Here is a 21,529-nt window from a genome sequence, read left to right as displayed (position 1 = left end):
CTCTTTCTTGGTTTTTTGGATTTGATTTTTTTGAGACAGGGTTTCTCTGTATAGCCCTGACTGTCCTGGAACTCACTCTGTAGACCAGGCTGGCCTCGAACTCCCATCTCTCTAACCTAGTACCACTCCCAAGGCTTGTTTTAAAATGTGGGCTGTGCTGTGACACTCATCTTTTCAGGATGTTTTAACAGTTTGTGAATTGGATGACTAAGAGAGCAAGTTAGAAGATGAGTGGTGTGTGTCTATTTCTGTGAGAGTGCATGCACATGTATGCAGACATGTGTGCTTGTATAGAGTCCAGAAGACAGCACTGGCATCTCTCATGGAACTTTTTACCTATTCCTTAGAGTGGGACCTTTTCCTAAAATGTGGGCTCATGTTTTCTCAGCTAGGTTGGAGGACAGCAATCCTGTCAGAGCTGGAGTAGCAGACATGTGTGGGATCCCAGGCTTGTTATGCCAATGTAGAGATCTGAATTCTAGTCTTAGATTAGACAACAAGTGCTCTTACTTTTAAACCCTGTCTCCAGCCTTAGTCTGTATTTTCTCAAGTCATTAATTCTGAGGTAAAAGTTCCCTCTTGATGTATATGAAACTGAAACTGGGGCCTGAGTGAGCAGGGCCTGGAGCAAGAGGGAGAAAGGTAAGAGGGAAGAAAAAAAAAGAAAATGAAACTGGGTTTCCTGTCATCTGTGACCATGGTTCAACCTCACCGTGATGCTGGGTGGAGCTAGCTCTGGATGTTTTCTGGTCCTCGTTGGCCTCTAGACACCCACTCGCCTCACCTTTCCCAGGTTTTTCCTGTGATTCTATCTGCTGTGTGTATTCTTGGATTTCCTGATGGCTATCCTGAGGTAGAATGCTGGGCCATTTGCATTGGTGTCCGAGGCCTGAACCATCCTTTGTATGATTTTGTGTTGTAGAAAGTATAGCTTCTCCACTGAGCTCAATGCACTGTGAGTGAAACGGGAAAGAAAGCCAATGTATAAGCCCGTGGAGCCCCACTCTCGGATGCAGTCCACCTACAGCTATGGCATGCGTGGAGGTGCTTATCCTCCCAGGTAGGTGCAGGTAGTTGGGTTTTTCCCTAACGTGATCTCTATGAATTGTGACATGAGTAATGATTTGGTCTGCCTCAGGTTCACGTCTGGAGATAAGGTCTGCCTTTGGTACTGTGCTGGAAGCTGTTGAAGCCTGCTGCTTTTGCAGAGGGCCCAAGCAGGAGCATGCATGCTCAGGAGCAGCTGCACTCACACCCGTGGGCGGGATGGCTACATTGTTTCCTTTCTCTGAGGATCCCTGCCGCACATGCTTCTGAAAGGGTTTTCTGACATTGTACTTTGCGAAATACTGAGACTAAGGAATGCTCAGAAATGCTGGGTGTGGTGGCGCACGCCTATAATCCCAGCACTTGGGAGGCAGAGGCAGGCGGATTTCTGAGTTCGAGGACAGCCAGGGCTACACAGAGAAACCCTGTCTTGAAAAAACCAAAAAAAAAAAAAAAAAAAAAACGAAAAAAATAAAAAGAAAGGAATGCTCAGAAATGTCAGAGCCTAGAGTGGTTGCAGACTGCCTATAATCCTTAGTCTCTGGAAGTGAAAGCGAAAGATCATCTGCTAAGCAGAAGCCAGGACAGCGTGGGCTACATAAGATCTTGTCATGTGTTCAAAACCTGTGCTGTCAGGAGTGAGACATCAGTGAATACATCAGTGATGAAAAGTAGATGTTTCATTTTCCTCCCTTCCTCTGATGAGGTGCAAAAGGGCCAAACCTCAAACATACAGGTTTTGAAGTAGAAGGAACCTGACTCTTTTGGACTTGGTGCTGCCAAGATTTCCAAAAAATGAGGGTCGTTTCCAAATGACTTCACCCCTAAAATTCCCAGACTCCTTTCGAGATAGCAAGTGCAGACTGAAGGCTTGAGAAGGTAAAGCAAGCTTTGTTTGTCCCCCAGCACCAATGTCCATTCTGGCCCATCAGTGTAGCCAGTACGGCGCGTCAGATGCATATGTAGCATTTGTCAGCTACGCTTCGAAGTAAGTGTGACTCCAGTGCTCTGCTTATTCACACTGTGTGGCCGGCAGCTGTAGTTAGTGTGAGTTTTAGAACAGCTTTTTAGTTCTGACCAGGAAGCATTTGTAGCTATGTACACTGTGACAAGGCCAGAGTAGGGGAAGGGTGGGGTTTGCTGAAGAAGGTATGGCTGACTTAGCAGATGGAGACTGAGACCCCACCCTTGTGTTTGTAGATACTTTTACCCATTTCCAGTCCCACCGTTACTCTACCAAGTTGAACTCTCCATGGGAGGACAGCAGTTCAATGGGAAAGGAAAGATGAGACCACCTGTGAAACACGAAGCCCCTGCCCGAGCACTGAGGACTCTGCAGAGTGAGCCTCTGCCAGAGAGGCTGGAGGTAAGGAAGGTGGCTGTGAGCTGGAGACACACCTCACTCACCTCCAAGCTGCTGTTGATATCTGTAGATACTGGGCAATTGCCATCAAGATTCTGCGGCTGGGAGAGTGTCCCCTAAACGTCTCAGCAGGAAAGCGAACTAACAACTAAGCCCTTCTTTTGCCCCTGGCAATGGAGGGAAGAGAACATGGTGGGAGTGGAAGGCAGGGCTCTCGCTTGTGAGTTGGATTCTCAGCACCTGTGCTCTTGGATGGAACTGCCGATTGGTGTTAGTTTTTCCTGTGTCGCTCTGGCTAACCTAAACTCACAATGTAAACCAAATTGGCCTTGAATTCACAGAGCTCTGCCTACCTTTGCCTCCCGAGTGCTGAAATCAAAGCTGTGAGCCACCACACCCAGCTAGAACCCATGATTTGTAGTGCTAAGTTAGATTATCTTGTGACCTCTGGCCCACCACCATTTTCTGTAAAAATGCTTTGTCTTTTGCTAGCACGTCGTCCCAGAGCAGGGTGCATGCGTTTTGCTCACAGATCCGCAGCTTGAGCAGGGCTAGTTGTGGCAGAGGAAGCTCACCAGGATGTCACCAGCTTGGGAGGGCCTAGTAGAGAAATGGCTCCCTTTGGCAGGGCACCATAGTTTCTGTGTAGTGTCCCTCTTCTGTGGACCGTTGGTACCGTCTCACAGTTTGGGAACTGCATCTCAAGAATGAGAATCCGTCTAGATAGGGAATGGAAGCCAGTTATTAAGGCCAATTCTCTGAAACCACAGCCTGGCTTCTGTCATGTTTGTAGGTTAGGCAGTCCCAGAGCCAAATGAACGAGATAAGGAGACTCACCTTTGTATGTTGTTTTTATTAAAGTCCACATTAGATAAACTCACCACCTTAACTCTAGCACATGTATAATCAATCCAGTGGCTGCCAGGCATTCACAGTGTGGAAAAACCCACTTCCAGGAAGGGATGCTGAAGAGTGTGGGGCCGTTCCTTTGTCTTTCGTGTTGCTGAAGAGTAATGCTAATGTTATTAGCCTTGGTTTGTTATTTAAAACTACCAGGGTAGGAAAGAAATCTTAAGGTTGTTTTGTTTTGTTTTCCTGTGACTGGAGAGTAAATAATTCTTAGGCTGACTGTGGTGGCTGCTTGACCAGCTCCATGCCAGTGAGAGACTCCAGGGTGGATGTAGCTGAGGTTGACACTAGCTGGTCTGGCTCCTTCCTATGTAGTCAGATTTCAAACCAAACTTTTGTAGGCCTTCAGCTTTCTAAGGCACTTGGAGGGAAGACTCGCTTTAAGAATTAGCCACGGAAAAGCAGATGTAAGGGCCAGGGTGTATTGGCTGCTTAGCTGACTGAGGTAGCATCGTCCCTTGAGTCCCAGGGTCCGAGTCCAGCTTGGGCAGGGCGGCAAGCATATGAAGGGAAGGCCAGAGCTCTTGCTGTTGAGGAGTAAGGAAGCACCTGAGCCCTGACCACATGGTGCTGGATGGGGAGAAAGTATTGCTTGTGGATCTCGAGTAAGCAGATGTCTGTTCTGGGGTGTGCCTGAACTGTAGCCATGGATTTGTACCCGGGAGCTTTGTTTCTGGTATCTTATTTGATCGTTATGGCTTGCTTGTCTTCTGTCCTATGGGCAAGTCAGCTTGATGAGCTGAGCCACACAGAAAGTCTGGCTAGTCTTGCCATGGTCTGTTAGCAAGTCAGCCGCGAGTTCCTGTCAGGACTAATCCTGGAAAGAGAAGTTGACAAATTTGGCCAAAGAAACCAGCAGTGTGAAGCCAGGAGTTCTGGTGAGGTCTGAGACTGCAGGTGCTACTGGTCTATCCTCTCCTGAGTCTGTTGAACTTTGTAGAATCCATGTTATCAGCTCAGAGAGGTGGCTTGGGCCCTCTGAGCGAGCCCTCCTGGCAGGAGGACTGGTGAACCTTGGTACAAAGGTGGACTCAACCCTGGTTGAGGTGACTGTATTGGTTTGTGCTTTGGCTGTTGGCCTGCTGCACTGTCTGAGCCAAAGCTGTTGGGCATTCTGTTCCACTGCATACCTTTCAAATGTGGGTTCTAGGACCTCTGTAGTGTGCTCCTGCACCTACCACAAACCAGCCTCCCTCCGACTGCCTGGCTCACAGACACGTAGCCAGGCTTACCCTCCTCCTTACACACTGGTGCCTGCCTTCCATAGCACAGGCAGCCCACTACACCTGAAGGTGTGCTGCTATCATTTGTTAAGGTGACTTTACTAACTGTCCTCTGGCAGGGTTTGATCTGAGGCTTAAGATTCAATACCATATGGCCTTGGTTTCTGGCTCATTCATTGTTAAGTCTGTAGAGTCAACATTCAGTGCCCTCCAGCTGTTGATGGTTTGACTGAAAGTTAGCTTCTTTTTTTCGTTTATTAAAAAAAAAAAATTTCAAAATTGTGTCATTCTAGCTGTCCTGGAACCGATTTTGTAGATCAGGCTGGCCTCAAACTAAAAAAACTGCCTGCATCTGCCTCCCGAGAGCTGGCATTAAAGGCCTGCATTATCATACCTGGCTCGCAAAGCTGACTCTGTTTTTTATTTTATGTATGTGAGTACACTGTCGCTCTCTTTAGACATCCAATCCCATCACAAAGACACTTGTGGGCCACCATGTGGTTGTTGGAAATTGAACTCAGAACCTCTGGAAGAGCAATCTTAACTGTTGAGCCATCTCTCTGGCTCCTTAAATTGACTCTTAATTAACAATTACTCTTCGGTAGGTAAATGGAAGAGAATCAGAGGAAGAAAACCTCAATAAATCGGAAATAAGCCAAGTGTTTGAGATTGCGCTGAAGCGGAATTTGCCTGTGAATTTTGAGGTAAGCCTATTTCACATGTACGACAATTGGTTCATTATGGGTCAACTTTCCCCTCAGTATTGGAGCAGTGCTCATAAAACAAACGACCCTTCACACTGACAGCCCTGCTTTCTGCTCAGGAGAGCAGTGCTTACTGTCTCTTCCTGCAGGTCCTTCTCCTTAACTGTGCCATAGCGCAGGCTCTTCCTTTCCCTTCTCTAGAAAGCAGCTTCTCCTCCCAGACACGATGTCTCTCTTACGTAAGGTGCAGGGTCAGTCAGACTTGCTGTGTGACAAAAACCCGAGAGAAACATCCTGGAGGGGAGGTCCTGGGGCGAGGGCTGCTGTGTGGCAGGATGGGGAGGGAAAGCACTGTAGGAGAAAACCACTTAAGTAGACTTCAGTACTAGCAGAGGGGCTAACAAGGAAGGGCAGGACCAAGATGGGCTGTCCCCACCACCCACTTTCTCCAGGTGAGCCCCACCTTCTCTGAGGGCCACTTGCCAGTGCTGGGGAGAGGCATGAGTTCAACTTGATAATCAAGAGACCACCACAGTGGCCCCAAGATCTACAAAGTTCTTTAAAAGGGACGTAGTGGCCTCATTGTGTGTGTCCCTGGCTTACTATTTTAATAATCATTTCTTAGAGATCTGATGTTCTAAAGATAGTAATTACTGGCTTGTCTATTCAAAATGCAAAATTATATTTTAAAAACATTTCTGTTCTAGACTAGTCCTAATACCCTAGAAAAGAGGAGGCCTTTTTTTTTTTTTTTTTTTAAGTTTTCCTTTGTTTGAGATAGGGTCTCACTGTATAGCCCTAGTTGGAGCAAGGGCTAGGACTCATGGAGATCTGCCTGCCTTTCTCTCTTGGGTGCTGAAACTAAAGACACGTGCTGTCACACCTAGCCTAATTCCTTTATTTAATTTTGTTTTTGGGTATTTTACCTGTGTGTATATTTGTCCCATGTTACATGCCAGTTGGAGGCCATTGAGGGCTCCAGGAGGCCCTGGAGCTGGGGCTGGTTGTGAGTTGCCATGTGGTTACTGGGAATTGAACCTGCACCCTCTGAAAGAGCATTTAGTGTTCTTAACCATTGAGCCATCTCTCCAGCTCTTGTTTTTGCATTTTTTGAGACAGTTTCTCTGTGAAGCCCTGGCTGTCTTGGAACTTGCTCTGAAACCTGGTTGGCCTCGAATTCACAGAGATCTTCCTGCCTCTGCCTCCCAAGTGCTGGGATTAAAGCTATGAGCCACTGTTAGGTGGAAGGTTTTTATTGTAAACATTAGGAAAAGAACCACCAGAGGTATCTAGAAGAGCCCAGAGAAGAGGGTAAACTAAATGGTGGCATACTAGGCCCGGCCTGGGAAGGAGACAGGAGGAAGGCCTGAGAGCCGGATAACTGAAATGGCAGGGTTAGAAGCAGAGAGGAACTGCTGAGGGGAAGGAGGGCCTTGAACAAGAGAAGTCTAGGGTGCGGTAGGAAGAGTTGAGAAGAGGGGGGGATGGGGGTGGGGGTGGGGTAGCAGCACAGACTCTGAAATGTGTCACAGACTTCTGAGACACTGAAGAGCCTGGAGGCCAGCGGTGCTGAGAGACACTACGGTAGCCATTTGTTTCTTCTGGCAGGGATAAGGGAAATGGTCCTTTTGGTCAGGAAAATGCACACTCCCGAGGGATGCTGACTTTTGACTAGCCACTAAGTCTTTGGAGGACATGGAGTTTCCTTTGGACTTGACAGGTAGCAAGTGTCTTTAACCACTGGGGTGCTTTGCCAACCCCACAAAACTAAAAAAAAAAAAAATGCTTTTTAAAAACACGAATTACTGTGTTGGTAAATGGGCATGCTGCAGCGCCCCTGGTCGGTCAGAGGACCACTGTGCTACCGTCTCCTCCTCCTCAGGACCCAGGTCGAGTGGCTGTCAGACTGCACAGCAGTAGCTGCGTCATTGGGCCACTGCCTTTTTCTAAAACAAGGTCTCTTACTGGTGTCTTGGGGGTCCCCAGTTTAGCTCTGCTGGCTGGTGAGCCCCAGTGATCCTGTCTTCATCTCCCCATTACTCAGCTCACAAGTGTGATACCAGACCAGATTGTAGACGCAGTCAGACTCAGGGCTGGCAGGTTCTCACCCGTGTGCGCCTGCTTAGCCTCTGACATTTGTTGTTGTTGCCTATGTTAAGCTGTTATTTTAAGGATATTTTAATTCTTTCTTTATAGTACTCCATTTTACTTCAGAAAATGCATGATTTTCCTGCCAAACTCATCCATTCACCCTTCATCCCATAGCCAGCTGAGGGTGACTTTATCCTAAGACCTGGCAGTGCTTGCCTGCCCATTGCAGGGCAGATGTGGGATGGAGAGCTGTGCTTGCCTCCCAGACCAGCCTGTGTGAGGAGTGTCCTTGTCTCCTGCTGTGGAGGTCCTATCTGGCTGGGGTGGGAAGGAGACATCACAGATAATGACGGGCGTACTGCTGGGCGGAAGCCAGGGGAGTGCTGTATCCCACATTCTCCCTGGGCACTGCCTGTAGGGAAAGGAAACACGCCCTTTCTTAGGGTGGTATGGTATGAGGGTCCAGCGTTAGAGACTAGAGGGAGGGTGAGCTAGATTAAGAGAGGGTGCCTGGCTCCCCAAATCTTTCTGCTCAGGACCACCCCTGGATTCCTGTTAAGTTTGTCAGCTGTTGATGCTAATCATCTGCTCTGCTTGAATCTCAGGCTTTTTAGAGCCCTCTGTCCTGGTGGCCTCTGGGAGCTAGATCGCTTCCCTTCCTCCTCCACTTTGTCACCTGCTTTTAGGAGTAGGTGGCATTCCAGATAGTTCTCAGCAGCCACTGAAGAAGTCGCTCGGGCGCCCCCTAGTGATGGGCTTGTGAGGCGTATTACTTTTCTCTTGGTTGTGATAAAGACACAGTAACTGCCGGGTGTGGTGGCGCACCCCTGTAATCCCAGCATTTGGGAGGCAGAGGCAGGTGGATTTCTGAGTTCGAGGCCAGCCTGGTCTACAGAGTGAGTTCCAGGACAGCCAGGGCTACACAGAGAAACCCTGTCTAGAAAAACAAAAAGACAAACAAACAAACAAACAAAAGGCACAGTAACTGAGGCAACTTAGAGGTGGGAGTTTGGGCTAATGCTCCCAGGTAGCACTAGTGCATCGGGGCAGCAGGAGAGTAGACGCGCTGGAGGAGCAGGGTGCTGAGAGCTTAGATCTTCAGCGACACACAGGAGACAGGCGGTGGAAGTAGGGTGAGGTCTGTGCTCTGGGCTGTCCACAGGAATATACTTCCTGAGTACATCCTTGACCTACCCACCCCGCGCCACCAACTGGGGACCTCAGGGACATTTGCGTTCAAATGAGCACATGTAGTTCATCTGTAGATGGTGTTTGTGTAAGTATTCCTGCTGAGTAACTGTCAAATCAGAAGTGTCATAGCCACATCCATTGTTAGGTTGGGCGGGGCCTGCCTTCTCTGTTGCATGTGGCATACAGCCTGGATCATGCTAGATTCTCAGGAAGTATTTTTTCCCCCTTGAGACAGGGTTTCTCCTGGCTGTCCTGGAACTCACTCTGTAGACCAGGCTGGACTCAAACTCAGAAATCCGCCTGCCTCTGCCTCCCAAGTGCTTGGATTAAAGGCCTGCGCCACCACTGACCAGCAGGAAGTATTGTTGAATAAATAAATATCATAGTTAATCTCAAGCCAAGCTCTGTGTGCACTGCCTCTTAGGACTCTGAGTTAGGTGTTTAATAGGAGGGCAGAATTTGCTGGCTCCAACACATTCCCACCAAGCAGCCTAGGTCATATTTCACATTTAGCATGGTGGAGCCTGGGTGTGAGTAGGTGGTGTCACCACTGCTGAGGGGCCAGGCGGGCTGTGGGGATACAGAGAGCCAAGAGTGCTCACATCTGACCTGAGGGTGTAGACCACGTCATCCTGGAAAGTTCGACTGCTAGGATGTGCAGGGCAGGGCGAGGGCAAGCGAGCTCCCCTGGGCCCCCTCACCTCTCACCTCCACCTCAGCAGCTCTTTCTTTGACATACTTTATTTTGTAGACAGTTTTTTCAGTTTTTTACATTTAAAAATGTCAAATTTGACAGAAGAGCTTAAAGCAGGACAGTGAATGTGTCCTTCATTCACCGGTGAGAGAGTATAAGACATTTCAGTGGTAGCTTCCACTATGACCGGTTGCTTGACCATCTTGTAGATGTGACACCCAGGTTCTTGAGATTGGAGCAGGTGTGTGCTTGCAGAGACTTTCAGCCCCAACTCTTCCTCCAGGAAGCTGGGCATTGCTGTGCTATGGGGTCTCATAGACACACTTGGCCTGCACTCTCGCCGCTATTCTTCTGAAGATTTTGGCTGTTCTGACACGCAGCTCAGGGCCTTCCTTTCAATCCTGCCTTTATGGTTACTTTTCCTCTGTGACAGTCCTCAGCCTTTGTTTTCATGAGCTTGGTGTGTTCGGAGGCTTGTTAAGAAGCTCTCATTCTGAGGGAGCAGATCCAGCACGTGCATCTGTTGGTAGAGCCCGTGTGAGCCAACATTACTGTTGGCCGGGCCGCTCTGCTGCTTTATGCATTGGCTTAGGGGTCTGCAGTGGCTGTGGTCCTTGCAGGGGTCTCCTTCTCTTGGTATGTGGGACCTTTTGGGGAGACCCTTGAGGGTTGTACCCTTGTTTCCAGGGTCTGGCAGTCAGTGTCATCTTTAGGGGTGGAAGGTACAGCGACAGTTGTCCAGGCTGTTGCTATGCTAGAACTCAAACTGTCCTTCCCTCTGCCCGGATCCTCTGCACCCGTGCACAGCGGTCCTAGGTTCCTCCACGCGCAGGTCTCTGAAGCGAGTGTGCCAAGCAGTGTGCACTACCGCTTTCAACAAGTGTCCGTCACGCTTTCACTCAGTCTTTCCTTCTGACACAGGTGGCCCGGGAAAGTGGCCCGCCACATATGAAGAATTTTGTGACCAGGGTTTCAGTTGGGGAGTTTGTAGGGGAAGGAGAAGGGAAAAGCAAGAAGATCTCCAAGAAGAACGCGGCCAGGGCCGTGCTGGAGCAACTGAGGAGGCTGCCGCCTCTCCCTGTTGTGGAGCGAGTGAAGCCCAGGATCAAGAAGAAAAGTCAGCCCACCTGCAAGGTGAGCGAGCCTTCCCCAGAAGCCACAGGCCAGGCCAGGCACCTGCTGTCCAACACACACGGGGCACAGTGGAGGTTACAGATGCCACACGGGAGCGACGGGTTGAGTACAAACGAGCGAGCCACCGAGTGAGTGGGTTGAGGAGAACTGTCGGGTGTCAGCTTCCCCTGGGGTTGGGCTTCACAGCCAGTTGTCTCCATGTGGAAGGGGTGGGGCTTTCTTGAGCCACCTTAGCTCAGGCATCAACGTGGAAGCTGCACTGCGGCACTACAGGGCCCACAGAGACTATTCTGAAGACTTGGATGCTTGCATGAAACGTAGTGGACATAATAAAATAATAATAATAATAATATAATAGATTAATATAATTATAGTAATAATAATAATAAGAAGAAGCCAGGCGGTGGTGGCACACACCTTTAATCCCAGCACTTGGGAGGCAGAGGCAGGCGGATTTCGGAGTTTGAGGCCAGCCTGGTCTACAGAGTGAGTTCCAGGACAGCCAGGGCTACACAGAGAAACCCTGTCTCAAAAAAACAAAAACAAAACAAAAAAAAAATATATATAGCATTGACCATGAGGACTGGAGAGGTGGCACAGCAGTTAAGGCCCTGGCTGCTCTAGCCGAGGACCTGGGTTCAGTTCTGAGTTCCCACATGGCAGTTCACAACTATCTATAACGCCAGTTCTGGGGGGATCTGACTCCTCCTTTTTATCTCCCTGAGCACCAAGTGCACATATGATATTGCAATGCAGACAAAACACTCACATACATAAGATAAAAATGAATCTTTATTCAAAACAAAATGAAAAAGTTGGCCCCTTTTCAGCACTAGAAAGGGACAGAACTTCAGCCAGCCACTCCTTTTTCATCTGCTGTGTCCTGAAAATGACTTCCATCATCCTTGACAGATGCCGTGGTGAAAGGAAAGAGCCTCTAGTGTCCCCAGGCTTGCAGTCCTCCTTCCCCGGCCTCACCAGGAGGGCTTTTAATTCATACTGTTGTTTTGTTTTTGTTACTGGGGATTGGCTGAGGGCCTCAAGTGTGCTGGCCAAGTCCTCTACCGTTGGGATGCATCTTCACATTGAGGGTTTTACAGAGGCTGTAAGTGGTTTCTGGGCTTTAGTGATTGAGTGCGCTAGGCATGGGTGCCCATGTAGTTCAGCAGCCACAGATCCTAGGGTGCCTGGCTCAGTCCTCCCTTTTTGTCATTCTTGCCCAAACAGTGTCGTCCTACAGCTCTTTACATGGCAGACCCACTATGTTAGTGTCTCCAGTTATGCAGGGAGTGACAGGTCACAGGCAGCACCAACTCAGAGCATCTCAGTATGGTCTTAAAGCATGCTTAGTTTTAAAACAGTTTTGACTCCAAGTGATTGCACCAACACTAAGTTTCTTTCTTGTGTCATGTCCTGGCTCTGGACTGGCTGGCTCTTTTCTGTGAGTAACAGCACATTGTTTTTCAGCTACAGACAGCCCCGGATTATGGCCAAGGGATGAATCCTATCAGCAGACTGGCACAGATCCAGCAGGCAAAAAAGGAGAAGGAGCCAGAGTATATGCTCCTTACAGAACGAGGTCTTCCACGCCGCAGGGAGTTTGTGATGCAGGTGAGCTGGTGGAGCTGTAGGTAGCCCTTCCCTGACCATGTCAGCCCTGATGGTTCAGACTCTGGCCGTGCTGCAGTTAGCTGTGCTTGGTGGTGTCCACTCTCAGCGGGTGGATCTCTTGAGTTCAAGGCTAGCCTGCTCTACATAGTGAGATCCTATCACAGAAACAGAGGATCCACTTGCAGTCTGCCTGAAGTGGCTGGTCTGGGCCCAGGAAGGTGTCTAGTGCTCTTTCAGTGCTTGGCACAAAGATGATGACTTTAGCAGCCTGATCCCCATCATCATGAACAACTTTGGTGAAGTGTGCTGGAATCTGACCAACAGCCAGCTCTCAGGAGAGTGGTATGGGAAGAGCGCCACTGTGCTGCCGCCTACATACATACTGTCTATAAATATGCTGATTGGAAGGGCTGTGGCACACATTTTCCATTTGTTTTTTTGGTTTTTTTTTTTTTGGTGTTTTAGATTTGGTTTTTTTTGAGACAGGGTTTCTCTGTATAGCCCTGGCTATCCTGGAACTCAGTGTGGAGACCAGGCTGGCCTCGAACTCAGAAATCTGCCAGAATGCTGGGATTACAGGCGTGCGCCACCACTGCCCGGCTCATGCCATAGATTTAACCTTTAAAAAAACTCTTTAAAAATAGAGTTTTAAACATCTCTAACTTGAATGTGACCATCACAGCAATAGTAGTTCCAAATCAGAAACACAAAGCCTTTTTACCATCCAGTTCAGCAGAGTCATCCCTGGGGCTTTGGGTAACTCCCAGCTCCTGTCCCGGTTGGGTAGAAGGTTCAGCCATAGGTCTCTGTTGGTGTTTTACACAGGTAAAGGTTGGAAATCACACTGCAGAAGGAGCGGGGACCAATAAGAAGGTGGCCAAGCGCAATGCTGCTGAGAACATGCTGGAGATCTTGGGGTTCAAAGTCCCCCAGGCGCAGCCTGCCAAGCCAGCACTCAAGTCAGAAGAGAAGGTGACTGCTGGGACTCTCTGCCAGGTGGCCTAGCTCCCTGCATGGGCAAGCCTGGGGCAAGGCTTCGTCTTCTCTGCAGTAAGCAGCCTGCCCGCTGGGCCTCCTCCATTGAGATTAGTGTTTGCAGGAGGGAGTTTCCTGTCTAGTTCTTCCTGTCCTGGGAGCCATCTGTTCTGTTAAGTCTCTCCTGTTTAGTCACTGTGGGCTGGATGTGCATTTCTGGAGGAGGCCCTTCTCTACCTCTGATGGGTAGTGGGATTGGGATGAACTGACCCAACTGTCACCTGTGCTTAAAAGGGTCTGCATGACCTAGTTTTGGGTCTGGCTTTGGTTTTTCTGGGACAAGATAGTATGGTTAATAGGCCAAATCTTGAGATCACATTTAGGATTCTTGTGTGAATTCTGAGTTGAATGTTACTGTCAGCTACCATTGTTGGCTCCAGCAATTGTCTTATTGGGGTCTCTGAGCTTCTTAGAGTTCTGCCAGTTTTATGACCAAAAAATAGCACCCACTGCCTGGAAGTCTGTGCCTGGGATTCAGCCGCTGCATTTGGAGTCTGGAGAGACCTTCCAGACTTCCCATTCCAAAACCATGTACTCAGAAGCACCCTCTCTCCGTGTCTGATGTTCTTGTGGAAGTACTGTTTTTGGATAGTCCAGTTATGTAAAGGGTTTCTGCCTAGCACCAGTGCAGACCCTACTTTCCCAATAGGCTGAACACTTTGAAGCCAGCATTTTCTCCTGGCAATGTTTCTGGTCTTGGGCACAGCGCCAGCCAGCTCTTCTCCATGTGAATGCTGTCATGGGGAGGAATGAGTTTGCCCTGTGGGGTTTATGATAAGACTGTCCACACAGACCCCAGCACTTCTCTGTTGTCTGGACTCACTGCTGTTTTTCTTTCTTAAGACTCCAGTAAAGAAACCAGGAGATGGAAGGAAAGTAACGTTTTTTGAACCTAGCCCTGGGGATGAAAATGGAACTAGTAAGTCTGGCCCTCTTGTCAGCTGAATTAGTGTGGCTGTGTGTGGCTCTTTTGAGTTTTCTGAAGCACAGGAGTCACTGCCTTCCTGTATGTGCTGGGATGGTGCTGGGGAGAGTGGTGCAAGTGGTTCTGTAGCTTCTTGGGTGGCGAGGGTGACTGGTGAGCTGTGTTCCCTGCAGGTAATAAGGAGGACGAATTCAGGATGCCTTATCTTAGCCATCATCAGCTGCCAGCTGGGATTCTCCCCATGGTGCCAGAGGTCGCCCAGGCTGTCGGGGTTAGTCAAGGACACCACACCAAAGATTTCACCAGGGCAGCTCCAAATCCTGCCAAGGCCACGGTAACTGCCATGATAGCCCGCGAGTTGTTGTACGGGGGCACCTCGCCCACAGCCGAGACCATTTTAAAGAGTAACATCTCTTCAGGCCACGTACCCCATGGACCTCGAACAAGACCCTCTGAGCAACTGTACTACCTATCCAGAGCCCAGGGATTCCAGGTAACTGCTGCTGTGTGGCCATCTCTGAACCTCTTCAAGTTCTTCAACTCTATTCAGGTTCTTCCTGAATAGAGTTGCTTCTGTAGTGTCCTCAGCACTACAGAAACCAGAAAAGGCGAGATTATAGGCTTAATCTAAGATTTGAATATACAGTGTATTTTTGAAGGTTTAGGATGAGAAGGTGACTTATCATATAAAGGTGCCTAATTCTAAGCCCAACAACCTTGAGTATGATTATTGGTGGAAACCAACTCCAGCAAGTTGTCCTCAATGTCCACACGCGTGCCATGTGCACACCCTGGCCCAGGAGGTGTGTGTGTGTGGCAGAGAAGTAGGCCAGGGCTGAAGGAAGAGAAGACACTTTTCCTTAGGAAGCATTTAAAACCCAAGCCACTAGATGAACAGGAGAACAGCTTCTGGAGGATTCTGGGCTGGGGCCCACATGCAAGGGATGTGCTGTTTTTTCTTAGGTTGAATACAAAGACTTCCCCAAGAACAACAAGAATGAGTGTGTCTCTCTCATCAACTGCTCCTCACAGCCACCTCTCGTCAGTCACGGCATTGGCAAGGATGTGGAGTCCTGTCATGACATGGTATGTGGGTCAGGAGGTGCTGAGGAGCTGGCACATCCCTTGAGTGTGTCAGTGGCCTGTGGACGGGCCTGATTCTTCACTTGAGCTCTTCTCTGGCAGCTAAGCCCCCTTTGGGGTGTTCTGTTCTAGGGAGGAATCAGCACACTTGAGCTTTGCTGTTCACTTGATGGGACCATAATGCACCCTTCAAGACGCCGCCTGATTTGAAGGGAAACATGGGAGTTTTATGTTGAGCTGGGCTGGAACATTCGTTGCTGCCCATTTGCTGGGGTTTCCTGCATCACACTGGTCTGTTCCCTGTGGTCTGACCACTCCTTCCTTCCACCTTCCAGGCTGCACTGAACATTTTAAAGCTGCTGTCTGAGCTGGACCAACAGAGCACAGAGATGCCAAGAACAGGAAATGGACCAGTGTCAGCGTGAGTGAACACACGCAGAAGGCGATGCCAGTGTGGGGGAGCATATGGGTATCCATGGCAGGCAGTGTTGGCGGGTGTGTGCACAAGGTGCCACCTCTTCACCCACTGTTGTTTAGACAGAGTCCTCCCCTAAACTTGAGAATAAGACACATTGCATTGGTGCTTTGCCTGCATGTATGTGTCAGTGTCAGATTTGGAGAGTTACAGCCACCACTGTCACTTTCTTCCTCAGACACAACACATGCATGCATCCCTCTTTGCTCTCTCCACTTAGCAGCATTTTCTAGGATGATTGTTATCAGTTCCCATACATGGGGCCTTGGGCTTAGCAAACTGCATTTTGGACGTTAGCCTTCATTTCAATATGTCTGCCATTGTCATTTCTTCCTTAAAGGTGCGGGAGGTGCTGAATCTTTTCTGGCCACAAACCATTATAAAACCCAACATATATACTGAAAATACTGAGAACTGCTTTGAAAATTTGGAATTTCTGATAACTCCAATGGGCCAAGACACGGTGGATAAAAATGTGGCAAAGAAGACGAGAAACTTCAGGTGGTGGCCTTGGTTGTGCTGGGCTGCTAGTGACGATGCCGTGCTCTGCCATCCAGAGACCAGCCCCAGCATCTCCAGTTTTTGTTTTTGCATCGTGACAGAGAAACGGCCAATTCTCATGCTGGCTTCTTCAGATACTTTGGAAAACCCGGACAGCCACACCAGAGAGGCCTTATAGCGGCCCCGGAGCTAAACGCACCAGAGAAAACCCAGTGCTTCCGACTCAGCTCTGCCACCTGTAGCACCACCGTAACCACGGCCTCCTCTTCAACAGTGATGCCTGTTAGTTTCCTTCTTTCCTTTGGTTGATACGACACTATGATTTTCATTTCAGTTTCTCAGTTGCATCTATTTACCAAGCAGATTAGAAATGCTATCAGCCATGTAACTGGCAAAGATCACAGCCCTGCTTGGTGGTGCATTCTGTGCCTCTGGCTTGGCTGGACAGTTCTGGACTTGGCACCAGAATCCTTGACTCCCTGCCCCTTGTATAAATTGGACAGCTTAGGACTTTTAATCTTTCTAGATCAAAGGATATGGTCCTTTTTAACTTTATTTTTAAGGAGCAGACTTTAAAATGAGCCCTGACCTTTACTGATTAGAACAGAAATTGTCAATAGGAGTGTCTCCTGAGGAGGTAGCTTTTTTACCACACTACAGGACATTACTTGTGGGCCCAGAAGACTACAGGCTGGTGTCCCTGGAGGGCCCAATACAGTCAATCCCAACCTCCAAGTAGGGGAAAGGAGACAGGCTTCCTGGTGCCGTGCTGGTGTGCACAGAGGCAGGAAGGCCAGCGGCCTGGCCTGGTGGAAGCACCGCGGCCTCAGGCGCAGCCCTGCTTCCACTCCTGGCTTAGCTAGAACCTTTTCACCCAGGGAATGTAAGTAAACTTAAGTCTTTCTTTGTCACCAATAAATGGTAATACTAAATTTTTTTGTTGTTAATTTATTTTCAAATGCCACTACTTCTAGATCAATCTTCTGGTTCATCCCCCTCCCCACCTTTTTTTTTTAAAGAAGAAAATATTTGTAATGCTTGTGTTTCTGTCTAGGCAACAAAAAACAAAAACAAACCCTGAAGATCTAAAATCTTTATATTAAACTATTGATCAATAAACAGCTACTAAGAAAGTCTTTTTCCACTTGAGCAGTAACTGAAGAAAGTGTGATATGAGAGAATGGGAGTGGCCAGCTTAAAATCTGGATTTACTTTTAAAGGGGGCGTGGAAGCCTGGCTATGGAATGTATATAAATGTGTAAGAATTGGAGTGCATGGCTGGCCCTGGCCTGCCCCTGAGCCACACCCAGAGTCACTACCCAGAGTCACTACCGTTTATTTCTTCACAATCTTTAGAAACAACAAGATACATTTAAACAGGATGGGAACAAAGCAGCTCTCAATCTTCCTAACGCACACGTGGCCTTTAATACAGTTTCTCATGTGGTGGTGCCCTCCGACAGGAAAGCTGTTATCACTACTGTGTTCTCACGACTGCTGTGACCCCACAAAGGAGTCATGGCCCACAGGCTGACAAGTGCTGACCTAATGAGCAAAGGCACTTGCACCAAGCCTGGCAGCATGAGCTGATTCTGAGGACACTACACTTAAAAGTGTAATAATCAAATATACCAAGTGGCCATGGCTCTGAGCACCACGGGAGCTCCATGCACAGCACACACATCCATGAAATGAAAATCACTTAAGCAGCAGCTTGAAAGGATGAACGGGAAGGTAAACACTGAATTTTATCAGTAAGAAATTGTCTCCAAAACATAACAGCTGCACCTGTGCAGTTTGCTCTCCTGAAGATCCGTAAGAGCCAAGCACATTAGAGGACTCGGTGAGTTCCACACATACAAGATCATCCCACCTTCCTGTCTTTACAATTATTTTAAAAGGGGGGAGGGGTAGGAGGAGCTAAAGAGATGGTTCAGCAATGGCCGCTCTTCCCTAGGTCCTGGGTTTAGTTCTCTGCAACTAAGTTTATGCCAGAAACACTTATATGAGGAGCTCTAAATTCCAGGGGGCTACATGCACCAGACCCCACCTGTTCAAGCAGAAAGCTAACTTAGTAACACCTACTGTGTAAAGAGGAGTAGCGGCGGCAGAACCTAAAACCATGAGATACCGGAGAGACAGCTCACTGACTCAGGTGCAGCCCTTTCAGAGGACCTGCCACAGTGCTCCCAGAGATATGACAGCCTATTGTGTTTTCTGGCCTCACCATGGTGCACATTAATTTACACAGGGGTGCACACAAAAAAGATAAAATGGTGGGGAAAAAACATAAGATTTGAAACTGGGAGTGGAGAGATAAATGGCTCAGCATTAGAGCACTGACTGCTCTTCCAGATGGTTCAGCGGGACAAGGCACTTAAATCCAAACCTGACAAACCTGGGCCAGTCCCAAAAGACTCATTGTGGAAGAAGACAGCCAACACAGGCACACAAAAGAAACGAGGGAAGGAGAAATCATTTGGTAAGCTATCCATAGTTTCCATAGCAACTGCTTAGCCTGTGACCACATGAAGGTTCAGGTTAAGTACCAGGAATAGACAGTTCCCCTTTAGCAGAATCTACAGTAAGGATGGATTCTAATCCCACCTACACTGCTCCACAGGTCTTGTCCATAGGAAATGCCTGCCCCAGCCAGGTAGCCCGGCAGCCTCTCCACAGTGGGGAGCACCGGCACGCTTCAGTTTGTGTGAATGACTGCTTCGCTTAGACTCTTCATGAAAACAGCAAAAACCACCATTTTGAGTTCAAATGATTTAAAAATTAGTATTTTTATGGAGTCCAGATGGGGAAAATAGAGAGATCTAAAGAAATTCCTCATTTTATCAAAGTTTCAGAAGCACCAAATCCTGTCCTGAAGACACTTTTAGATACACCTTTTGGGTTTTTATTGCTTATTACAGACTTTAACTATGAAATGTGCACTGCAAGTCACCAAGATCTTTTTACTTTTTCATATTTCCAATAAAAGTTTAAAGAAACAGACAAAAACACAAAGGACAAGAGAAATACAAGCTTCAGAACAAAACAATAGAAATTAAGTCTCCACAGTCAAGGTCTGCCAAAAATTTGAAGTAACCCAAACCGTGCAAATGTTCCCCAGAGCCCATGGCCACACACGGGACTGTAAATACTTGTCCCACTGAGGACGAACCAGACAAGTTATCAGTAATAGTGATGATCAAGACACACAATCTCATTGGCTTACAGCAATATTTACTGTCCTTTGTAAGAGTTTCTGACAAGCTCAAGATGTTGGAAACCTGTGATGCTTCAGCAGGGCTGTGCTCAGAAGTCCACATGGTTCCTAAGAACCATCCTCAGCCCTTGCATGGGTCAGGAAGAGTTCACAACAGGGTCACACTGGCTGCCTGCAGGTAACCTTGGAGATACTGCAAGGCTTCTGCATTGAGACTGGTGCTCACCATGGAAGGAACCTACAAGAGAATGAAACCACATGGTGTAGGAGGCTCTTGTGTGCATATGCAAACTGGAGCTTGATGGGATGCTGCCACCATGTGGGGAAAGGGCAGCCAGTCACAGTCCACTGGAGAGCCAAATATTGCAACTGATTTCATACTTTCAAAACATCTTGGCTTAGCCTAGCTGAGTGAAGGTACTTGTGATGTGGGAAGAGGTGCTAGGCACCAAGCCTAACTAAATTTGGTTCCCAGGACCCACCCATGCCTTGGAAGGAGTAAGGTGACAATTAGCTGTGTGACCTCTACATATGTCTCAAAAGAAGGTAGATGGCCCCTGAAAAAATTAAAGGTCTCCCACACATACATGTACACACACACACACACAAACACACACAATCCATAAAGAATTTCTGCTGTGCTGTTGTTGGTAAAAGGATTTTATGTTTTTTAGTTTATGGACAAACTCTTATTACATATCTCAGGCTAATATCAAACTCACAGCTACCTACCCATCTCATCTGGGATTGCAAAGATTCAACCCCTACCCATGTTTGGCAAAAGAAAAATTTTTTTGTTTAACAAAGCCTATACAAAGACTATTAAGTACTTACACATACTTATTCTAATAAAACTTGCTATAAAGAAAAAATAATTGATAAAACATTGCTAATTATTTTAACTAGGTACACCAGGGTTTGTCATGCTGTCCCCACGTGTGAAAAATAAAATCCATCAGATAGTATAAAAACTCTGAAAGACTAGCTAAATGCAATTAAAGGGCCAGTCTTCAACTGAAAACATATTAGTTTTTGAGTATGTTACCATTTTGTTTTCTGGAGACAGGGTTTCTCAGGTCTCAGGAGGTTGACACATGAAGACTACTGTGGGTTCCAGACCACCAGTGCTCCTCAGTGAACATAGTGTTGAGAGTTCTGCACTACTGAATAAAAGGCTCGCTATCCAAGGCTAACAGCAGAGTCAGTCTACTAGAATCCATAAAGTACTGTACAGTACTAGCCATCCTGGAACTCTGTAGACTACGTTGGCTTGGGGACCACCTTCTGAGTGCTGGCATTACAGGCATGTGCCACATCCAACATTCTCTCCGCTCCATTGGAGAGCAGGGTAACACTAGCTCAACTTTTGTCTTCCCAATCATGCCCCCAAGAGTCAGAATCCTGTGACATGTGACAGCACACACACTTACCCTTCCCGGACAAGCAGTAGAGAGTTTGTGAAGTGACTGTGCCAGATGGATTTTGGGGTTGTTCACCATCTGACCCACAGGGTCATGTTCCTTTTTACCAGCAAATGCCAGCTGTGAGAAGGCAGTCTGATATCCTGGTGTGTCTTCTATGTCAATAAAATGCTCTTCATCAGGAATGCTGTCATCTTCAGGCAACTCAAACAGGCCAATGAGGGATTGTAACAAAGGAGTCCTGCATTGGAAGGTGCAGACAAAACCAAAGCAAGGAGGCTTATGTCTGAAATCTCAGGTCTCAGGAGGTTGACACATGAAGACTGCTGTGGGTTCCAGACCACCAGTGCTCCTCAGTGAACATAGTGTTGAGAGTTCTGCACTACTGAATAAAAGGCTCGCTATCCAAGGCTAACAGCAGAGTCAGTCTACTAGAATCCATAAAGGACCCAGAAAGCTCCAAAGTGAAGTGTGACTGAGGAAGACACCCCAGAGGTCAACTCCAGAAGATGAGCATCCCCACCATGCTAACACACATGTGACAAAAGACAAAACTGAACAATAAGAGACAAACTATGCATAGTGGGCCACACAATCCTCGAAGGAGTATTACTTGGAAGAGGCTAGCAAAAAAAATCTTAGCCCGGGGGTGGTGGTGGCGCACGCCTGTAATCCCAGCACTCTGGGAGGCAGAGGCAGGTGGATTCCTGAGTTCGAGGCCAGCCTGGTCTACAGAGTGAGCTCCAGGACAGCCAGGGCTATACAGAGAAACCCTGTCTCGAAAAAACCAAATCCAAAAAACAAAAAAATAAAAAAAAAAAATCTTTATCAGACACAATCTAGATTGGGTTTTCAGAGGAGACAGATGGACATCTACACACACACACACACACACACACACACAC

General features: G+C 47.9%; 2 protein-coding genes across 4 annotated transcripts in view; one reads left to right on the top strand and one right to left on the bottom strand.

Annotated features, from left to right (window-relative positions):
* Stau1 (staufen double-stranded RNA binding protein 1) overlaps positions 1-16,918 on the top strand; it is a 45,475-nt gene extending 28,557 nt beyond the window's left edge. The window contains exons 2-13 of one of the 3 annotated variants that reach the window (XR_007978064.1): positions 923-1,060; positions 2,248-2,413; positions 5,148-5,246; positions 10,126-10,356; positions 11,824-11,967; positions 12,793-12,939; positions 13,846-13,921; positions 14,101-14,261; positions 14,347-14,420; positions 14,891-15,013; positions 15,346-15,431; positions 15,826-15,870. Coding sequence is in view for 2 of the 3 variants with exons in the window: in XM_052184329.1 (XP_052040289.1) it covers positions 981-1,060; positions 2,248-2,413; positions 5,148-5,246; positions 10,126-10,356; positions 11,824-11,967; positions 12,793-12,939; positions 13,846-13,921; positions 14,101-14,420; positions 14,891-15,013; positions 15,346-15,431; positions 15,826-15,841 (1,488 nt within the window). In the remaining variant the exon portion in view is untranslated. Of the gene's footprint in view, positions 1-922; positions 1,061-2,247; positions 2,414-5,147; positions 5,247-10,125; positions 10,357-11,823; positions 11,968-12,792; positions 12,940-13,845; positions 13,922-14,100; positions 14,421-14,890; positions 15,014-15,345; positions 15,432-15,825 lie in introns of all 3 variants that reach the window. The other 2 variants (XM_052184330.1, XM_052184329.1) reach the window with 2 other exon arrangements.
* A 2,006-nt stretch (positions 16,919-18,924) lies between these two features.
* Cse1l (chromosome segregation 1 like) overlaps positions 18,925-21,529 on the bottom strand; it is a 34,503-nt gene continuing 31,898 nt past the window's right edge. Inside the window, exons 24-25 of the mRNA XM_052184328.1 lie at positions 20,634-20,865; positions 18,925-19,441 (exon numbers count right to left, since the gene is read on the bottom strand). Coding sequence (XP_052040288.1) covers positions 19,352-19,441; positions 20,634-20,865 — 322 coding nt within the window. The 3' untranslated portion in view covers positions 18,925-19,351. The remainder of the gene's footprint in view (positions 19,442-20,633; positions 20,866-21,529) is intronic.

The sequence above is a fragment of the Apodemus sylvaticus genome, chromosome 5 (genome assembly GCF_947179515.1).
Source record: "Apodemus sylvaticus chromosome 5, mApoSyl1.1, whole genome shotgun sequence".
Taxonomy (NCBI): Eukaryota; Metazoa; Chordata; class Mammalia; order Rodentia; family Muridae; genus Apodemus; species Apodemus sylvaticus.
Note: the sequence above shows the minus strand (reverse complement) of the source record. Positions and strands in the feature narration are given on the sequence as shown.